This window comes from Pistacia vera, unplaced genomic scaffold (genome assembly GCF_008641045.1).
Source record: "Pistacia vera cultivar Batoury unplaced genomic scaffold, PisVer_v2 Contig691, whole genome shotgun sequence".
Classification (NCBI taxonomy): domain Eukaryota; kingdom Viridiplantae; phylum Streptophyta; class Magnoliopsida; order Sapindales; family Anacardiaceae; genus Pistacia; species Pistacia vera.
This window is the reverse complement of record NW_022196547.1, coordinates 790,200-810,272: the sequence shown is the minus strand read 5'-3', so window position 1 is coordinate 810,272 and position 20,073 is coordinate 790,200. Positions and strand designations below refer to the sequence as shown.

General features: G+C 34.7%; 3 protein-coding genes across 3 annotated transcripts; 2 read left to right on the top strand and 1 right to left on the bottom strand.

Moving 5' to 3' along the window:
- Positions 1–847: 847 nt before the first annotated feature.
- On the bottom strand, positions 848–2,150 carry LOC116113867 (protein COFACTOR ASSEMBLY OF COMPLEX C SUBUNIT B CCB1, chloroplastic-like). Its single transcript, XM_031400033.1, has 4 exons — positions 1,760–2,150; positions 1,475–1,599; positions 1,155–1,307; positions 848–1,070 (listed from the first exon to the last, which is right to left on the bottom strand). The coding sequence occupies exons 1-4, from the start codon at positions 2,093–2,095 to the stop codon at positions 884–886; spliced, it is 801 nt and encodes a 266-aa protein (XP_031255893.1). The 5' UTR covers positions 2,096–2,150; the 3' UTR covers positions 848–883.
- A 1,619-nt stretch (positions 2,151–3,769) lies between these two features.
- On the top strand, positions 3,770–11,799 carry LOC116113831. Its single transcript, XM_031399994.1, has 10 exons — positions 3,770–3,998; positions 4,437–4,822; positions 4,925–5,061; positions 6,319–6,432; positions 6,535–6,618; positions 7,515–7,691; positions 8,445–8,601; positions 9,218–9,378; positions 9,467–9,593; positions 9,802–11,799. The coding sequence occupies exons 2-10, from the start codon at positions 4,505–4,507 to the stop codon at positions 11,350–11,352; spliced, it is 2,826 nt and encodes a 941-aa protein (XP_031255854.1). The 5' UTR covers positions 3,770–3,998; positions 4,437–4,504; the 3' UTR covers positions 11,353–11,799.
- A 1,208-nt stretch (positions 11,800–13,007) lies between these two features.
- Positions 13,008–19,611, top strand: LOC116113872. Its single transcript, XM_031400037.1, has 15 exons — positions 13,008–13,262; positions 13,635–13,729; positions 13,822–13,935; positions 14,320–14,424; positions 14,580–14,651; positions 15,208–15,320; positions 15,662–15,793; positions 16,331–16,399; positions 16,742–16,829; positions 16,959–17,030; positions 17,132–17,232; positions 17,634–17,751; positions 18,398–18,457; positions 18,587–18,697; positions 19,085–19,611. The coding sequence occupies exons 1-15, from the start codon at positions 13,163–13,165 to the stop codon at positions 19,193–19,195; spliced, it is 1,461 nt and encodes a 486-aa protein (XP_031255897.1). The 5' UTR covers positions 13,008–13,162; the 3' UTR covers positions 19,196–19,611.
- Positions 19,612–20,073: the final 462 nt, after the last annotated feature.

Here is a 20,073-nt window from a genome sequence, read left to right as displayed (position 1 = left end):
TATGTTTTATTTTATCAATGAAGAAGAAGTCGGTTTCCATTTTAAACACAGGTAAAGCTATTAATACAGGTAAAGCTATTTGTACAAAGAGAGTTCGTACAAAGTGACGTGACACATCATGTGAGTGTCACATGACATGAGAGTCCACAATCCACATAACATTAATATGATATTAAGTTACATGGGTCCTATCTTTTGTGACAAGTCACATTAGTTTGTATAAGAGTTTGTACAAAGGATAGAGAGTTTGTATAAACTGACGTGATATGTCATAAAACATATCATATGACATTAGGACCCAAGTAACTTAATATCACATTAATGTTATGTGGACTCTCATGTCACGTGACACTCACATGATATGTCACGTGACACTCACATGATGTGTCACGTCATTTTGTACAAACTCTCTTTGTACAAAAAATTTGTACAAATAACTTTATCCGTGTTGGGTAATACTATTTATACAAAGAGTAATACTAGCCTTACAAAGAGACAAATCCAATCCTTAAAAGAAAGGAAAGAGAGAGAGAGAGAGAAAATCATGAATTTTAAAGGTTGAATTTGTCTCTTTGTATGCCTCTTTGTAAGACTAATATTACTCTTGATGATAATAATCAATATGTAAGAATTGAAACTTTTTCAGGTAACAAGAGCAAAATCATATTATGTATTTAAGAGCATATGCATCTCAAAATTTCCGGGAAATACAAAACACAAAACACAACACAATCCTGGTTCTAGGCTCATCTCCATTAAAAGGACACCGTTAATAACTATTTCCGTTGATACTCAATTTGCTGTGCTCCCTTATAAGTTCATATTATGATTGCATAGCACAAGCCCAACTGAAAAATTGAATAGCCTTTTCAGCGATCAAATATCATCTCTCAAAGATGCCCTTAACATATACCATGCCTTTTTCACTAAGCTGAAGCTCTTTCCTCATTTGGTCTACTTGCTGCTCATCTCCTTGGACAACGATCTCGGACAGGGTACCATCGTCGGCAACCAGCAATTTAACCTTAATTTGCTCTTTTCTTGATGCTCGTTTCCAGTAATATGCTCCCCTGCGAGTCATCCCAAAATCAGAACCAATATTTCAAGTTGAATTTCACAAGAAAACTGGTAGAGAACAAAACACCTGCACTTACGCTAGTGGACTGAGGATGGTGATCCAGAACCAGTTATTGCCGATATCCGGATAGGTTATGGTAAGCACAAGGGCAACACTTGCCAAGCTAATGCAAGTGCAGAATGTGAGCAATGCTGCTTGGCCTCGGCTCGGAACCATCATTCCTTCAAACCTTCACCCAAATCAGAAGCCTTAATGTTAACCTCAAAAAATGGTCTTTTCCCTCTTGTTAATAATGGAAATGGTAAATTCACTTCATTTGATGTTCAAAATTAAGAAATCCAATAACATAAGACTTGAATAGTATATAGATAAGAGGATGAGGAAATAATGGCTTACGTTACAGTCTCTCCTCTATCAGTGACCACAAAATTATTGCGAGTAAAGAAAGATAAGATCTCCCCGGCGACCTGATTCGGTGCCTTCATACTTTCCCCTTCTCCTATAAATGTCTTTTGCACTATCTGAAATAAAACAATTTAAACTTAATCCAACAGCCAGTATTTCAAGCTTGCAGAAAGCTTATGTCTTCACGATCATTCTTTACATATCAGTAACAAAAGTAATTTTAAAAAACTAAACAAACAAACCCACTTGTTAAATTTCTTCGAATTAGTACTATACCTTGGATTTAACCGAACGTTTGATGAGAGACCAGAGACCAGGAACAGATATGACAAATAAACCAAGAGAAGTGTAGTAGCTAGCCAAAGAATAGCCCACTGCACTGTCAGCTATTAAATAAAATGGCTCAGTGTTTTGGTGGTAATTGCTGATGTTTTCCACAAGAGTAGATACGAGAGGTTCTTGAATGGACACACCAACCACCACCTGTCTCTTGGGTTTTGTAGCTGTCCTCAGCCATGATTGCTGCTGCCTCACCTCTCTGAAACTAAGTTTTGAACGAAGAGAAAAGGAACAGAGAAGCTGTGGATTTGGTGATAATATTTTTGCTGCCATTTCAGTTTACAGGAACTCACTCAGCAACTGTTTTGTTTTTAGGCCAAGTATTTTATGCTCACCCATTTGAATGGCCCAGATTTGGTGACGTCTTTGGTAGCCAAAAAGGACACGACAGTCTTTATGCAGATAAAAAAAAAAAAACAACTGATGCCTTGATGTAAGAAGATTAAAACGCATTTTATTATTATTTGTGTTTTGGTAAGTTTGAACAAATAAATAAAGAATTAGGTGAATGTATTTGAAGTTTATATTAGAAAGAAAATAAAAATTAAACAATGTGAAGCTTGAGGCAATAGTATATACTTGCGCGTAAAGTAAAGTAATTAAGGCTTCAAAGAAAGGGACTGCAAGAAGAGAAGACCATGAAATTAAGAAAAGAATAAAACGTTTACTTTGATATATGAAAGTCCATGGGGGAATCAAAAGACTCCAACATTTTACCGGCAGCTGGAATGCGATGTCGTTTCCAATGGCTTGGTAGGCACTAGCCGAGCCAAATCAAACATTACCAATTTTGATTCTTTATTATTAAACCTAAAATTCTCACCATATTTTAATATTTTTGATTTTGTGACGTTAATAAATCATTTACTACCTCAATTTATAATTTAAATATTAGTAGTATATGAAATGAAATGCAATAATAATTTAAAGGAATTCTTGATCTTTATTTTGGGTCCAATTACACTGATTTTCAAAGGGACTTTTTTGAAGGAGGTATATATGAAAGAAAATAAGAGATGTGGCTTGAATGGAATGTACCACTGGTATATACTTACTCATCACTTTAGAATATTGCTTTGCTTAAGGATTCTCAATATTGCCTATTGGGAAATTATACTCAACTCTGCTATGAGGCCTCCAAGGCTTCATGGTAGCTGTTTGAGACAACAAAGTGTTTGTTATGAGATTTGGAGTATTTAGGGTTTAGGTTGACAAAGGGTATAAATGTCATTTAATTATTTTAAAAAAAAAATTATTAATGAAAATTAACGAGACGGGGTTTAGGTATTTATTTTTGAAACTAGTTGAACTAAAACCACTAAGTTAATTGACCTACAAGGTGATTCATTTTATAAGTTAGAATAATCTATCATCTCTATAGACCTCAAAATCAAAACCCTTCTATCTCTTCTTCAATACCAAGACTATGGTCATGGTGTCCTCAAAATTGGATATGGACTCATATCTCTAATCATTGTCCACGTCTTTGCCCACAAAAGTTCGGATTTTTAATCCTCCTCGCTATAATTTTTTACAAATCACCCCTAAAGTTTGGGCAACAAATATAAATTGTTATTAAAAATATTAAAGATTCTATATAAGTCAATGCGACAATTAATATGGTACTATTAATAATTGTCACATGTTAGTAATATTATATGTATTAATGGACCAATCAAATATCGACATCAAATCTATGCTGAATTTTTATTCCTTAAATAATATTAAAGGGCCACTCAACCAATCAATATATGTTACCATAAATAAAAATAAGAAAAAGAAAAAATCCAACGCCAGCCAAACAAGCCAAGAGCGAACCCATGAGTGAGCCATGGCTGGAGCCAAGCCGCGCCCAAGCGCGCGAATGAACGATTCAATGTCCACCATAACGGTTGCGAGAAACCTCACTCGTCTGATCTTTCTCTAATCTCAATCTCGTCCCTATCTATCTATCTTTCTTTCTTTTTAGTTTTCCTTTTATGTCGTGTGTTTCTCTCTATCTCTCACTCTTCATAAACAAAACGAAACAAAACAAAAACCTAATCAGATAACCCCACGAAACCCTCTTCATATCTCTCGCAGCTACCTGCCTCTCGTGCTCAACCAGGATTTTAATTGAAAATATTTTAATTATTTTCGTTGGGTGTTCACTGGTATAGCATTGAGTGGTTTTCAGGTATTTGGCTTTGTGTTTTCTTGCGATTTTTTTAGGGTTTTTTGTTGTTTGAAATTTTGAATTGCGTGTTCTTTTGATGTGTTGTTTGGGTTTATTTTTGGCTGTGATTGTTTATGTCGTGGATTGATTGTGGGTTTGTTTTTTAATTTGGGGTTACTGGTTTTGGGTGTGTTTTGAGTGGGTGTTTTATTAAGTTTGTTTCAATTTAATTGGGTTATATGTATGTTAGAATTGCAAGATTTTATTTTATTTTTTTAAATAGTTTGATGGTTTATTTATTATTCTTTTCACTGTGTTAAAATCAGCCTTGAATTTGATAATAGGCTGGATTTTTTTACCTAGTTTAGATTCTTGAAATGGTTACTTGTTTGAGTTTAATTTTCACGTTACTGCATTTAGTTTAATGCAAGTTAGATAATTACTGCATGGTGGTTTAAGGTTTGCAGATGGAGGGAGCATACTCAGTCTAAGTTTTAGCAGGGGGATATTTTTGACAGATTGTGGCAATGGCCGCTGATCAGCGGAGAAAGAGAGTTAATGGTACCAGTGTGGCAGGTTGCAGTTCTCTGAAGCAATATGGAATGAAGAAGAGAAAATTGGAGTCACAACACAAGGGTTTAAACTCGAAATCACATATTTCTCTTGAGTGGGACGGGAATATAAAAAAGATTGTTGCCAGAAAGGATCAGATTGGAATAACTAGGAGGAATTTAAGGCCATTCATTGATTCTGTTCCTGGTTCCCACAATGCTTTGGCAGATGTTTTTTCTATTCCTCAAGATATTTTTGAGTTGGAGAATTTGAGTGAGGTTCTCTCTTACGAGGTATCCACATGTCTAATAGATATTATTAATTACTCTTTTGCTGCAAACACAGTATTCTGAACTCCAGTTTTTTTGTATGCATTTTTTTGAAATTTGTTATAGGTTTGGCAGACTCAGCTATCAGAAGATGAGAGAAAGTTTCTTATGCAGTTTCTTCCTAGTGGACAAAATGCAGAACATGTTGTTCAAGCACTACTTTCTGGGGATAATATTGACTTTGGAAATCCTTTTCTCAAATGGCAAGTATTGATATAAGCATGGTTACATAGATATAAGTATGGATAGACACTCACAACACACACAAACACTCGAATTCACACATAGATATAAGTTTGGATAAGCATGTTCAGCAGATAGTTGTTTTGTTTTATTTTATTATGCTTATATTCATAAATGCAGTGAAAATTTTTTGTGGAAATATAATTTCTTCTCCTTCTTAGAAACCTTACTCTGATTTTAGATATACAAATTTGCAATATGCTGTTGGATGAACACTACTAGTTGGATGAACCTGTAGCAAGGATTTGATGATTGCTGAATACTTTATTAGCATTTTCATCCTTTTACCTTGTTGAAGAGAGAAGAATTGGTGGAGTTACAGTAAGGTCTTAGGTTNGGCAAGTATTGATATAAGCATGGTTACATAGATATAAGTATGGATAGACACTCACAACACACACAAACACTCGAATTCACACATAGATATAAGTTTGGATAAGCATGTTCAGCAGATAGTTGTTTTGTTTTATTTTATTATGCTTATATTCATAAATGCAGTGAAAATTTTTTGTGGAAATATAATTTCTTCTCCTTCTTAGAAACCTTACTCTGATTTTCGATATACAAATTTGCAATATGCTGTTGGATGAACACTACTAGTTGGATGAACCTGTAGCAAGGATTTGATGATTGGTGAATACTTTATTAGCATTGTCATCCTTTTACCTTGTTGAAGAGAGAAGAATTGATGGAGTTACAGGAAGGTCTTAGGTTCAAATATATCAATTAATTCCCATGGGAAAAGAAAAAAATCTTCAATTCATTCTCATGATTATCAGTAAATTTTTTGCTTGTTGCTTGGGTCCTTATAGAGGAATAAGAAAATCTTGTAAATTTGATCAACTAAACAAAGAGAAGAGAAAAAAAAATTATAGGCTACAGAATGGCTAAACTTCATATCAAAATAGTGTGATTCTGCTGCAGAATATAGTATTCACTTCGACGGAAATGCTTTTTCTTTATCCTATATATTTCATGTGTTGTTTTTCACAGTTGTTTAATTTCTTGTCAATACCATTCTTGATTGCACCTTGTACTTACAGATTTGGTGTCGCTGCGGCTTTATTCTCACTGTTTTTATAACTCAGCATAAACTAGAATGAAAAAGATGGAAACTTTATGCATTTTTTAGTCTTTGAGAGAAATATCCTTATTTTATGATGTAAGATGCTAGTCCAAGGTCTGAGTCAGTTTGCATAATGGAAAATATGCTGCAGGGGTGCTTCACTTTGTTCAGGTAATCTTCATCCTGATGCAGTTCTTCACCAGGAACGATGTTTAAAGGCTGATAAGAAAGCATATTACTCTGAGTTGCAGAAATATCATGATGAGTATGTCAAGCATAGCCTATTTTTCCAATGTGTGATGTGCTGTTGTTTGACTTGGTGCATTTGCCCAAAATATGTAGTTTTGATTTTCTCTGCTTTTGGCAGTATTATAGAGTATTTGCAGAAGTTGAAGGATAACTGGGAAAGCTGCAAAGATCCAGAAGAGGAAATTTTGCCAAAGTTTGGAAGGTTGATACTGCCTTAGTTTTTCCATGATTCTTTTTTGTAGGGCCAGAGTCATTTATGTGTATAATTGATAATCCAGTTTGGGTGTGCTTAAGTAGTGCTATGTTTCACATGCTTGCCAAATTATTGTGTAAAAAAGACGATTGCTCGCTAATATAACAAACTAATCTATTGTAACATGGAAATTAAAGGTAGATTAAAATCATAAATTCATTTGTGAAGCTTTCTGGTAGTTCTTCAAATTTGGTAGTTAGAAGTGGTGATCTTTCAAATCTCATTTGTGTGGTGTTTGATGAAGTTGGACTTACAGTAGTTATCATAAAATGTAAATGAGGAGCTCTGTTGTTGTAATAATATAGTTTTGGCAAATTTGATACTTAGAAATGGTGATCTTTCAAATCTCAGTTCGCTTAATTATTTCCATCATTGAAGAGTGTTAAAACATAAATGAGGAGCCCTGTTGCTGTAGAAATATAGTTGTGGTTGTTTGACTGGCTATGCTCTAGTAAATTCTTTTATAATTCTTCTTTTGTACAGTTTAAAAGATGTGTAATTATATTAAATGTTCTTTATTTATTATAGCAGTCCATACATTCTGTTGAAGTTGTAAAGTCTTTCCGTGACCTTTTCCACTGTTCTTATTACTGGTAAATCCATTTAGTGTCTTTGGGCAGTTGGACCCCTCACCCCTATATTATTATTATTATAATATGCATAATTTGTTCAGTTTATTGAAATATACAATTAAATACTGATTAACTTTCTTGTTAATTTGTTAAAATGCTTTTGCTTTCTTTCTTTCATTTCTGGTCTTCTCTGTTTGGTATTAATTTTGTTTGTTTTCTATCCATGTTGATGTTGAATCTCATTTAGGTGTACTTAATTTTGATTTGTCTTAGGTCAAGAAGAGATGCAGAGAAAAGAATATCCTCAAATGCTAGTGAATCTAGACTCCGCGATCTTGAGCAGGATGTTACTGCAACATCTGAATCTTGTTCTTGGGTTGCGGATGAGAAAGCAAGTAGCAGTGATAATCAGAACTCTTCAGCAGTGAAGGGCGGAGAACATCAAAAAAGGTAGTTAACATTTAAGTGATTTTTTGAATAATTTCAATTATTTCATTTAAAGTCTCTCTATTTCTGTCTCTTAGTTCCAATATTTGTGTATATGTTTGCATACATGTGTGGCTTTTCTGGGAATTAGAGGCTAGTTCTTTTGCTGTTTTTGGCTTGTTATGTGTGTATGTTCTTTTGTTTCTATAATTTATTTGTTTAATGTTCAGATATTTACCTATGAAAGAAGAAAAGTTGAAATTTTTGCTATGAGTGATGCAGAATGCTGATTTCCGTACTTAGAAATGAGAAGATTTATTATGTCCAAATGATAGCTTTGGCTGATTCTCTGAAGTGAAAATATTGAGACAAATAACCTGTCAATTTTTTTTTTTTTCATTTTCAAAGGTCTGGCTGTTGTGCAAGTAGCCATTGTCTCTTACTTGTTAGCTCTATGCTGGGATGAAACATTTTTCTCCTTGTCACATTATTTGCTTTGATTCTTTTCTTATCTGAGAAAAGAAAAAGATATAGGGCTTTTGACTTTCTTTTGGATTCCAACTCGTTTAAGTATACATCCATAAGCCCTGGATCTCACTGTAAGTTTTGAGCCCAAAGAAAAACTTTGTTCCTTGGATTGATGGGCTCAAAAAGTTTTCATCTCTTATTTTTTATGGCTATGTTTTGTATTTGAGGTGTTTATTTTGTATATTTGTGAATTGGATATATTTAGATCTGCAATTGTGAATTAATCTTAATTTTTGCCATGTTAATCAGGATGCACGACAAAGGTTTCAAGAAGGACAAATCTAGAAATCCATTGTTTGCTTCTGATGACGTGCTAAATGTGGGAGCAAAACTCAAAAAAGGAGACAAGCTAAAGAAGCGCAATATCCACCATAGTGATGGTGCCAAGTATATGTCATATTTCAAGGTTAGGTTTCTTTAATTTTTTGTCAAGGTTAAATGGTGCATTAAATTCTTACTAATTGTATTGAACCATTGGGAGGGACTGCTTGTAACCTAGTCAGTGAGTACGTAAATTAAGAAATTAAGCATTTCCAATTGTTTAATTGGTCGTCTGTTTTTGATAAGGAACAGGATAGTTTTGGAAAATCCAAATAAAATAGGTTACCACAAAAGTTTGAATTATACCCACTTTTGAACAGAGCAAAAATTAGATTATTAACCTGCGTAGCTAAACAAAGAATCATAAAGAACTAACAGAAAACGGCATACTTGTTCCCATCTCTAGTGTCATATGCTTTTAAGTTTAGTTTCTACGGTCCTTACTTATTGGGACATCTCTAGAAACTTTTAAACCTGGTTTTCATGATTGTCTAGGCGTACCTGTATTAGCCTTATGTTTTCTTGCTTAGCTGTGCCATCAAGCTCAGTGATTTACCTTGTAAGGAAATACAGTTATGTGGATCTTTATTCAAAGATATGAATAGTGTTTGGAAATTCCAAAATATTGAGTGATGAAATCAATTCAATTCTGATGGTTTTTTGAAGGCAATCACTGATTATTTGACTTTGTGATTTTTCAGATTAGCAAGAAGCAGCATGAACTTGTTAAGAGTATGAAGCAGTCTGGTAAAAGCATTCAATCCAAGTCTCTGAACCGGGTTTTAGGAAACCTTGATGGTTTGCATGTACAACCTTATGAAGTGTTTGAAGAAGAAGAGAAGAAGAAGTTGCACAAGCATTGGTTAGTTTGTTTTGAAGTTCACATTACATTTTTATACCTTAGTGTAACTCTTGATTTCTGACCATCAAGTTTATTACTGTTTATATAGGTTGCAACTGGCAAATGAAGATCTCCCTATATTTTATGCCAACTGGAAAGAAAGAAAGTTACAGATGTGGGAAATCACACAATCCTTGGGGCAAGAGATGAAAGACAGATTAAAATTTCTGGTTGAGGTTGGTTATTCTTTCATTCTGGTTGTTGTTGTTGCAGCTTTCTCTCTCTCTGTGTTCCCGTACATATTTTGATTCACTGATTTGCATGATATAATAAGATTGTTTCGTTCTGGTAATTGCTTTGAACATGGGTGTCCGTGTTGTGTGGAGTGAAAATCTTTCACAGTGGTTTAATGTTTGCCTTCTCATTTTGCACTTTGGTGGTCAGAGTGAGGAAGAAGAGAACGCTGTTGCTCAGGATGAGGAAGAAGAGAACGCTTTTGTTCAGGATGAGGAAGAAGAGAACGCATTTGTTCAGGATGAGGAAGAAGAGAATATTGTTGTTCAGGATGAGGAAGAAGAGAATGTTGTTGTTCAGGATGAGGAAGAAGAGAACTCTGTTGTTCAGGATGAGGAAGAAGAGATCCCTTTTGTTCAGGATGCGGAAGAAGAGAACCCTGTTGTTCAGGATGCGGAAGAAGAGAACCCTGTTGTTCAGGATGAAATGGAGGAATACCGAGATGCATGTCATGATCAGAAGGAGGATGTAGCAGCAAAGCATGAGTCAAACACAGAAGACAATGAAGACTCTGGTCCTGGCTCCCCCCAGGAGCAGTATCCACAGCGAGTCTCTTCCCCTAGTAGGAACCCTGAGTTCAACCACATAGATATGGATCTTGAAAACAATCACGTTACCTCTAAATCAGACAAATCTTCTTCGGATGTATCTGGCCCCTTGGAGAAAATGAACACTGCTGATGATAATGTCAATGACGAAGATCCTCTTCCTTCTGGTGGAAATGTCTGGCATGCCATGAGAAGGCCACGTTCTTATTATGATTCTACTGCTACCCATGAGTTTCCAATCGGTGGGTTGCCACTTATGAATCCACGGGTTAATGAAGACCAACAATCCCATCTAATTGATCTGGAATCAGACTTGAAAGGAGACATGAGGAAAGATTTGCTACACAGACAATCAGATGATGGTTCCTTAAATTCTTATCGGACCCATGACCGAAATGAGCTCCTGCAGTCTCTTTTCAAGGCCCAGGGGATGTTATCATACCATCAAGAGCAGAAACAGGCAGGGCTGGATTTCCAGCCACCAAACAACTTGTTGATGGCTGCTGATGGCCGTTTTCCTGGGCACTTCCAGGAGCAGCTGCAGACATCGCTGCAACTTGAGCAGGGGCCGAAGAGACTGAATGATATTTTCATGCAACAAAACATATCGGAGCACATTTACCCTGACAGAGGTAGATACTTAATACCAAGGCAGGAAAACTTGCAACCAGGAAACATGCAGAATTGGACTATTAACCCTGCCCGCATGTCAGAGCCTATGCAATCTCATATAAACAGTGGAGAATTGTTGAATCAGAACTGGTTTTCTGGGGAGCATCAAGTTCGTGGTGGCTGGACAGGGTCAGATGGATCTAGTTTCCAGAGCCAGAGCATTGGGAACGGAAACAACGCTGATCAGAGTTTATATAGTGTTCTAACGAATTGTGGCCAGCTATGTTCAGTTAATCCCTATGAATCAATAGGATCAACTGAGCAATTCATTTCTTCAAGGAATTATGGATTGATGGCTGGAGGTGCTCCTGGGATTAGTAATGCTTTACCACACACAGCGCATCCGCTTGACTACTTGGGTGGGCGTGATGCACCTACCTCTGTGATGCCTGATGATATGGGATGGATGAACTTGCCACATCAGAATCCTACTTTGCATGATCAGATGGGGAAACCCTACTTGAGGTCTTGGAATCAGTAAGAAAATATTTTACAATGTTCTCGATAAGGTTGAAATTGTGATCTGGGTGGGAAAACTGCTAAGAACAAATACTGCATCCAAGATGCATGTGACAGGAGATTGTAACCTGTGACTTGCTTCGAAGAAGAGAATTTTGAGGTTACTGCAGATTTGCAGAAGCCAATGAGTATACAGACCCTGAGATAGGTTTTTGTACATACCTATACAAGAGCCAACTCAACACCATGTATATAGCCTAGATGTTAGAAGGGTAGTTGGGAGGTAAGTTGCAGGAGGGGAAAAATCCAGGTTTCTCCAGTTCTCTAATTGGTAGGCCAAAATATATATAATTATATTATATTAAATTTTTATTTTCATGAGGATTTTTTGTTTTCTCTTGTTGACTGAGGATTGAGGAATACCTTTTCAATAATTTTGGAGACTAGAAATTGTTAAGGTCTCTCTTTATCTCCTATTTTAAAAATTTATGTTTCTTCTTTCAAGTTTAATTCTCTAGCTTTCTCTGTTTCTCTCATGAAAACAGCACAAGTGAAATAATCTATATTTCACCTGGCAAACGGAGTATGAATATTAGTTGAACAATTTCTTTTGAGAGCGTTTGCAGATCAGCTTCCGGAACACTATGCTTGGGAATGGGCTAAAAAATGAATGAATGTTGTGCGAGTTCCAGCAGCTGTCTTTTTCTCTTGCAAGAGAGTTATGAATAGAGTTGAAGTTGTGTAAGTATGTAGCCAAGCTGTTGTCCAGATATGTAATGTGTAAATATCTGATTGAATGTGTGGCCAAATGCATTGAAGCAGAGTGTGGAAGTATTTTGGCAGTGAGTGGCCCCTTGGGCCTGTAACTTTCATTTAATAAAGCAGAGAAATAGCAACTTTAAATTATTATGTAGACAAAAACATGGCAATCAATTACCATTCTCTTGCTCAGCCAAAGTGTCAAAAGCCCCAAAACTTGATCCCTCGAAAGGAAAACGCAATCAATTTTGGTCTTGTATGATTAAAAGAGAAATGTCATGTAGATGCTCTTTTTCTTTATGGGTTCTTCTTCTTCTTCATTTTATTTAAATGTCTTGTGCAGCTTAAAAAATCAAATCTTCCCTCCGTAGAGAAAAAAAGTTTGATATAAGATTGAATTCAAAACTGAAAATTACAACATGAGAAACATTATGCTCTTAATAATGTTTCCAATGGAAGGAAATAAAGGATCGAGTGGCTCGATGAGAACTCTCGAGTATATTATTTAAGAAGTTTTGAGTTTGAATCCCTTCTTAGATGTTAGTAGGGGTAGTTATTAGAGATTTTATCCAGTCGGTAATTTGAAGGTCTTAAAAAATTAGTCGAGGTATGTATAAACTAGTTATCTGTCATTAAAAAAAAAAAAAATGCAGTATATATATAAAGGTTAATAAAATTATAGTTGAATTTGGCATGTGAATCATTGCAGTGGTGTATGCATTTGCGTTGAAGTAACTTAATGATAACCTTACAGTTACACTAGAGTTGTTTTACTTTCACCGCCGCTGACGTCCCTCTACAGAAGAGAGGAGGAGTTTTTACAGTTACAGTTACAGTTAATTAATTGGACCTGAAATGTTAACGATGTGTGTGTCGTGTCGGTTTCAGTTTAATTAATGCAACGTCAGAGTGGGTTCCTTGCTTGCAAAGCATCAAATCATTCCAAAACAAAAAACCCTTTATTTGATCTTCAACATATTCTTCTTTTGTCTTCTTAGTTTACAACGTAATTCAACTATTATATTATCTTCTCACACAGACGGAAACAGAAACAGAAACAGAAACCAAGCAAGATGGACAAGAAAAAGAAGAAAGATGTTATTCGATTGGAACGTGAATCTGTCATTCCCATTCTCAAACCTAAGCTTATCATGACTTTGGCCAATCTCATTGGTACGTCAATTCTACAATTTCATGTTATTATCTTCATTTCTCTTTTCTAATTCTTCTAATTTCTTCTGTTTTGCAATTTTATCCATTTTCATTTTAATTTATCTTTGGTAATTACTGGATATGACAAGACCCACTAAGCAATAACTTCAAAACTTAAGAAATGAAACAATTTATCTTTGATTAATAACAGCTAATGAGAGAAAAGAAAAACGAGGGTTTCGCTTTTTTTTTTCTTTGGGTAATCACCATTGTCTTCTTCTTTTTTACTCATTTTTATGGATGCATGTGAATAAGGATGCAATTATATATTTACTAGTTTTGCATTTTGCTATTGCTGTTAACCTAGAATCGGGTGTATAAATGTTATCGCAGAGCATAGTTCTGACCGGTCTGAGTTTCTAAAGCTTTGCAAGAGAGTTGAGTACACAATTAGAGCGTGGTATCTTCTCCAATTTGAGGATTTGATGGTAGCCTTGGTTTTTCAATTATTCTTAAGTATGTTATGGTAATGTTTCTTGCCTTTGGTGGTAGTTTAATTACGTACTAATGGTGTTTGCAGCAACTATACTCCCTCTTTGACCCTGTATCTGGCGCCCAGAAATTGGAGCAGCAGAACTTGTCACCTGCCGAAATTGATACACTTGAACAGAATTTCCTGACGTACTTATTTCAGGTACTATGACTACTATATTTTACTTTTTGTCTAATAGATAATAGATTTTATTTGATATTCAGGTTTATGGTAGAATGAGGTTGAATTTGGTCTTGTATTTTGTTATAAATGAAGGAGAATCAATATTTTATTTGTAGGATAGCATTTAAAACGTGAGTATTTAAGTTAGGGTAATGGGTGAATAATAGGGATTGTTAATGATTGGAAGGGTGGATTTAGGTTAAAATTTGATTAAGGGCTGGCTGCTAAAACTTGTGAAGATGAAGAAATTTCATGTACTAGACACTACTAATATGTAATGATTTAAGTATGTGTATGTATACTTATCAAATTTCAATATGAAACTCTGTAATGTATGTTTAAAATTCTGTTCTTTTTTTGCAGGTGATGGAAAAGAGTAATTTCAAAATAACAACTGATGATGAAATTGATGTTGCACTTTCAGGGCAGTATCTTCTAAATCTTCCCATCAGTGTTGATGAGTCTAAGGTTTGTACTTACAAATAAGTACAAATTGATCTATTTTGGTAGCTATGCAATTATATAAACATGCACTATTAACAAGTCTCTATAGGTGCATGTATCTTGGGTGCTTTCATGTGCTTTCAAATTTGATCTCAATGTTCACTTTCTGTTGAATGTAGGTTGACAAGAAGCTTTTGAAGAGGTATTTTGAAGAGCATCCCCATGAAAACCTTCCAGATTTTTCTAATAAGGTATTCCTCTAAATTTATCACTGAAGATTTTTGATAACGTGCTTACCTTGGAATCACTCCCTTTATGGTTTTAAATTGGTTATGTTGGGTTTAGTTGCATGTGTCATTAAGTTGTACTGGAAATCTCCTGCTTGTGTAATATGTTGTCTGCGCTAATTAGAGTGAGTTAATTTGCTTCTGTTCTCGATCTGTCTCATTATGCTGTGTATGCAGATATTTCAATATGTGTAGTTTATTGGATTTTATGTTTCATGATCGTCACTTTAATACCTAGTGCCATCTTTCTACGAGAAACAAAATATCTGATACTTTATGATAGCTTCAATTTTAAGTGCAAAGATTAAAAATAGGAACAGTGTTGATATTTTTTTCTGCAAGAAATCACATCTCACTTGCAAACTGAAAGAAGTTCAATAGCCACGAGATTTCATTTTAGGGATTTATTTCAATTTCAGTTAAGTCTTCAAAGTTTGAACCAGCTTGACCATTGTTTTGAACTTTGGTCTAAGGGTGGTCCTTTTGAAGAAAGCTAATCTGTAACTTTTTTTCTTTATAGTACGTTATCTTTCGACGTGGAATTGGAATTGATCAGACAACTGATTTCTTTTTCATGGAGAAAGTGGACATGCTCATTGCACGCCTTTGGTCATTTATTTTGAGACGAACAAAGTAAGTATATCTTTCGGACTATAATTTTTTTATCATCAATGGATATTGTTGGTACTGGAATTTTGAGTAGTCACATGTTGAATTTATGCAGTCAAGAGCTATAATGCTTCTAGATTTGTCCGTTCCTGATAGTTGAAATAAGCTGAACAATGGTCTTGAGTAAATTGCCTGACCATTTGTTGGTGAATTACAGTTCATGTTTCTGGAATTGTTAACTTATCTGTTAAAAGAGTTTGTTTAGCATTGGAATTGCCCAAAATATTATTCTTTTTCTCTTAGTAATAAAGTTAACCTACTTTATTATTTTCTTTTTAATCCTTTTCAGGGTTCTTTGTTTGCAGGCTAGAAAAACTTTTTAGCAGGAGGTTAGGCAGTCGTAAGAAGGACCCAAAGAAGGATGATGAAATTAATTCTGAAGCCATTCAAGATGATCTATACGTTGAACGACACCGTCTTGAAAATATGGAACTAAGGTACATTTTATCTCAATATAGCAATTACTATGGGACAGTATTATTGCTGCAACAGATTTATATACTATATTTTTATGGGTATATTGCATGCCATTCCAAGTGGTTTGAAAATGTCATGCTTCACATGAACTTCTTGTATGAATCTTAAAATCACAAGTGTCTAAAATCTTTTTTAACTTTTAAATTTTGGTTATGACAAGATATTATCAACTTTTTTAAGCTATACAAATTTTATTAACTTGATTATTTTTACTCAAGAAGTTCAATTAACTAACAAAATTACAGCCTATAACTTTTGATGGACTTGTATGTGTATGTTTGGTTGGTTTTTTGATTGGAGGGTAGGCCATTATTAGGTAACTTTAACAATCTTGTCTTCTCTTCGTTGCCTTGCAACTGTGCCAAAAGATTTATTATACCATGGTTATTAATAGACATGGAGATTCAAGCAATGTGCTTATGTATTAATTGAGTTGCCTGTCCTGACTTTCTGATTATTATCACCAGTCAATGATGTTCTTATTCTGTGTTCCCCAGTTTCCGCAATTTGCTGACCAAGGTTACAATCCAAGAGCCTACCTTTGATAGGATAATTGTTGTTTACAGGTAATTTTTGTTTTTGTGTTTCTGGTTTAATTTTATTCTTTTATTTTTCAGTTTCATCATGTTATTGCATTGACATGCAACTGATTAGTGGTAACTTTTACATCATAATTTTGCATACCATGGTGACTGTTGATGGAAAAAAATGATTTTTATGATATGAAATGCATACAATGAAAATCCTACTGTGGTCCTCTCATGAACAATGGAATTCACATTTATTTTGTTCTTTTTTTTATTGGGAAAAGTATCTAGGCTTTTTTTCTAATTGATGCCCTGTGAAACTACTTTTGAAACAACTATGAGAACTGTGTCATACATCTGAGAATGATGATCATACTGCAGGAGAGCAAGTACAAAATTAAAACCAGAACGAGGAATATATGTGAAACATTTTAAAAACATTCCGATGGCCGATATGGAGATAGTTCTTGTAAGTTATTTGGGCTGCCTCTCTATGTCTTTCTTTACTATCTCATTGATTTATGACTCTTGTGTAGCATTTTCTGTTCTCAAAGTCTGTAAACAACACGACTGACATAGACTTTTTCTAACTTAACAGCCTGAAAAGAAAAATCCAGGATTAACTCCACTAGACTGGGTCAAGTTCCTGATCTCTGCTGTGGTTGGGCTGGTCAGTTTAGCAATTATTTTGTCAGACTGTCTCTACTTTTGTCCACTCTTCTTTCTGTGTCACGGTGTTGTCCAAATATCTTACTGTGTTTTTCTGAACAGGTTGCTGTGATTAGTTCCCTCCAAATGACTGAACGTGATCTTTGGGTCATTATCGCGGTCCTTTCCACAGTGATTGGTTATTGTGCTAAGACATACTTCACGTGAGTTACTCCACAACAGTAGTCCATCCCACAGCCGACATCCAAGATCAATGCTTTTGTCTATGGGTTTATTGATGTATTTTTGTTTAATTGAACAATATGCATAATTTATCTGACCTTTTTTTCTCTAATAAGTAGTTGCTGTGATCAACTTTTGGAAGAAAGAAAATATGCGCTCTATGTTATTCTATAATGTTAGTATCATAAGGTGATGGAAAATTCTGATATAAAACTCTTGGTTGTACTTACTGATCATGCATTTTCCCTGTCCTCTTTTAATGTAGACAAATATCACTTGTATGTGATATGAAACAGGAACTTCTGTTTGTCGAATGGTTTTGTTTGTTCTTGATTAAAGATCAAATCATTTGATTGCATATTGTTTCTTCTACTGGCTGCAGGTTTCAGCAAAACTTGGCTACATATCAGAATTTAATCACACAGTCCATGTACGACAAACAACTAGATAGTGGGAAGGGCACTCTTCTTCACTTGTGTGATGATGTGATCCAGCAAGAAGTAAGTTTAAGGCTGTATGAACTTTGTAAAATTATCAAACACCTTCCTGTTAGTCTTTATTTGATAGCCACTTAATGATTTTTTATTGAGAAACTGTGTGTTATATATTTTTAGCCGTACATGAGTTTTATTGGCTTTATGAAGCTTTTCGGGATGTTTTTGGCAGAAGTAGTTTCTGAAATCTGAAAAAGGTCATCCACATCTCTATGCCAATTTGTTGTTAAACAATGTTTTTCATCATCTGCTTTTTAAGATATTTCACTATTTTGATTTATTAGTCTGTTACACTGCTATGAGTTTTATCAAGTTATTATCTGGTTTTTCTTAATTGAAGCCTTTTGATGTATTAGGACTTTCACCTATGATGAGTGGGCATGAGTGATTTTGGATATTGAATTACCTAATGGGTAAAACAAATGCAATATTCTGATAGGAGCACAGGATAATTTGACAACAGTTGGTCTGCAGATTTCATTTACAGTTAGATTTTTTAATTTTATTAAAGAAAAAGAAATTTTCTTTTGAACGAGCTTTACTTCATGTTTAGCAACTATTTAGTGAAAGTTTTGATAGATGGGCCTTGATTGAACCACATTGTATTTAATTACATTCTGCCAAATGCTTGATCTAAATTACTATTGTGCAGGTGAAAGAGGTGATTGTTTCATTTTTTATATTGATGGAACAGGGCAAAGCCACAATGCAGGTGAGGATCTATTTTCAGTTCCCTCTTCCTCCCTCAAATCTTTTTTTTGGGTCTTGCTGGATGTTTATCATTTAAAGTAAATTTTTTGTTTTGTACTCTTTCTGATTATCTATTGATTTTACTAAACAGGATCTGGACAAGTGGTGTGAGGATCTAATCAAGGAAGAGTTTGGTGAAAGCTGTAATTTTGATGTGGATGATGCAGTTCAAAAGTTAGAGAAATTAGGCATTGTTTCTCGGGTGAGACTCTCCACCATTCTCTTTGAAATAACAGGCTAACTCGTGTGATCTTGTTAGCACTCAGAGTAGGACTAATTGAACCATTGGCCGTTTTTGTATTTGCTCGTTACCCCGAAAATATCATCTTAGAATTTTCCAGTTGAGTGATTGCATTCATCTCTAGGAGAGAGTTTGTAACATATTCCAAAGGGCTTTTCTATGCCATCATGTAGTGGCTAGCAGATGGAGAAATTTAATAATAGCACTACTGTAGGATAAACCTATCGGGTGGTTGATTATTTGATGTCTAAGCATAAATCTTCTTAATCCTAAAGTAAAATTTATTACAGTTAAAGTTAGTTCATAGTTTTGTAATACTTCTAACTGGCAAATAATCTCTGAATCTAGGATACTATTGGTCGGTATTTCTGTGTTGGGCTGAAACGTGCTAACGAGATCATTGGCACCACCACTGAGGAGCTCGTCCTTAAGGCAAAAATGGGTGGTATTACAACTTGAAGATGTCCTTGGAAATGGGATGGTGAGAGCTTTTTCTCCCCTATGATTTCGGCATCTGAAGTCTCAAGAGTTGAATACATTTACAGGTGATGACTTTAACAACACCTTGGACCGATGTGTTGGATGGGAGATTTCACTCTATATGGTGGCAAATTTCTACTTCTTTGTCAATATTGTAATATTGAGTTAATTTTATTTTTTAATTAATGGCATGTAATTGCAAGATGCCTCCATGAAGTAAATTTTGTGAAGAATATGCCGTGGGGAGGCAATCTTGGTTATATTTGATGTTTTAATATGTTTATTTTGGACAACAATGATATGTTTTTAGGCTTAATTTGGGTTGAAACTTGAAAGTTTAGAGATAGTAATTCTGTAGCCTCTCTCAGAGAAACAAATTCATAATTTACTTACAAGATTCATGAGCTAAAATATGAATTAAACTCATCCCTAAAGATACATGAAAGAAATATTGTGATGCTATTTTTCCCACATTCAAATAATAAAACTACAATTATCTCTTTCCACATTCAAGACTCCAACCCCCCACTAAACATGATCTTGTGTACACATTATCATTATCACAGAGACTATGAATACCAGAGACGGAGTCAGCCATGCTGATATCAGAACACTTCAAAAAGAATTTTGATTGCAAATTAATCCCACCCGGTAAACATATGCTATGGTTATATTATAAATTTTATTTAAAAGAGTAAATAATTTATTTTATAAATCCATATGATTTATGATACAGATTCATTTAGGAAGTGATGAAATTATCGGGATGGATTTTCGCGTGCGGATTTACTTGTTGATTCGAAAATGTGATTGAAAAATATGCTGTGGGGTTTTGCAAAAGCGGCCAGTAGTGAGAA

Excerpts from the sequence above, each read along its gene's own strand:
- LOC116113867 (XM_031400033.1), bottom strand. The coding sequence starts at position 2,095 with ATGGCAGCAAAAATATTATCACCAAATCCACAGCTTCTCTGTTCCTTT. Across the intron at positions 1,600-1,759 it reads AACGTTCGGTTAAATCCAAG|ATAGTGCAAAAGACATTTAT; the intron begins GTATAGTACTAA and ends GTTTTATTTCAG. Across the intron at positions 1,071-1,154 it reads ACCATCCTCAGTCCACTAGC|GGGAGCATATTACTGGAAAC; the intron begins GTAAGTGCAGGT and ends GATGACTCGCAG.
- LOC116113831 (XM_031399994.1), top strand. The coding sequence starts at position 4,505 with ATGGCCGCTGATCAGCGGAGAAAGAGAGTTAATGGTACCAGTGTGGCA. Across the intron at positions 6,619-7,514 it reads ATTTTGCCAAAGTTTGGAAG|GTCAAGAAGAGATGCAGAGA; the intron begins GTTGATACTGCC and ends GATTTGTCTTAG. Across the intron at positions 9,594-9,801 it reads GATTAAAATTTCTGGTTGAG|AGTGAGGAAGAAGAGAACGC; the intron begins GTTGGTTATTCT and ends TTTGGTGGTCAG.
- LOC116113872 (XM_031400037.1), top strand. The coding sequence starts at position 13,163 with ATGGACAAGAAAAAGAAGAAAGATGTTATTCGATTGGAACGTGAATCT. Across the intron at positions 13,730-13,821 it reads TCCAATTTGAGGATTTGATG|CAACTATACTCCCTCTTTGA; the intron begins GTAGCCTTGGTT and ends TGGTGTTTGCAG. Across the intron at positions 18,698-19,084 it reads AATTAGGCATTGTTTCTCGG|GATACTATTGGTCGGTATTT; the intron begins GTGAGACTCTCC and ends CTCTGAATCTAG.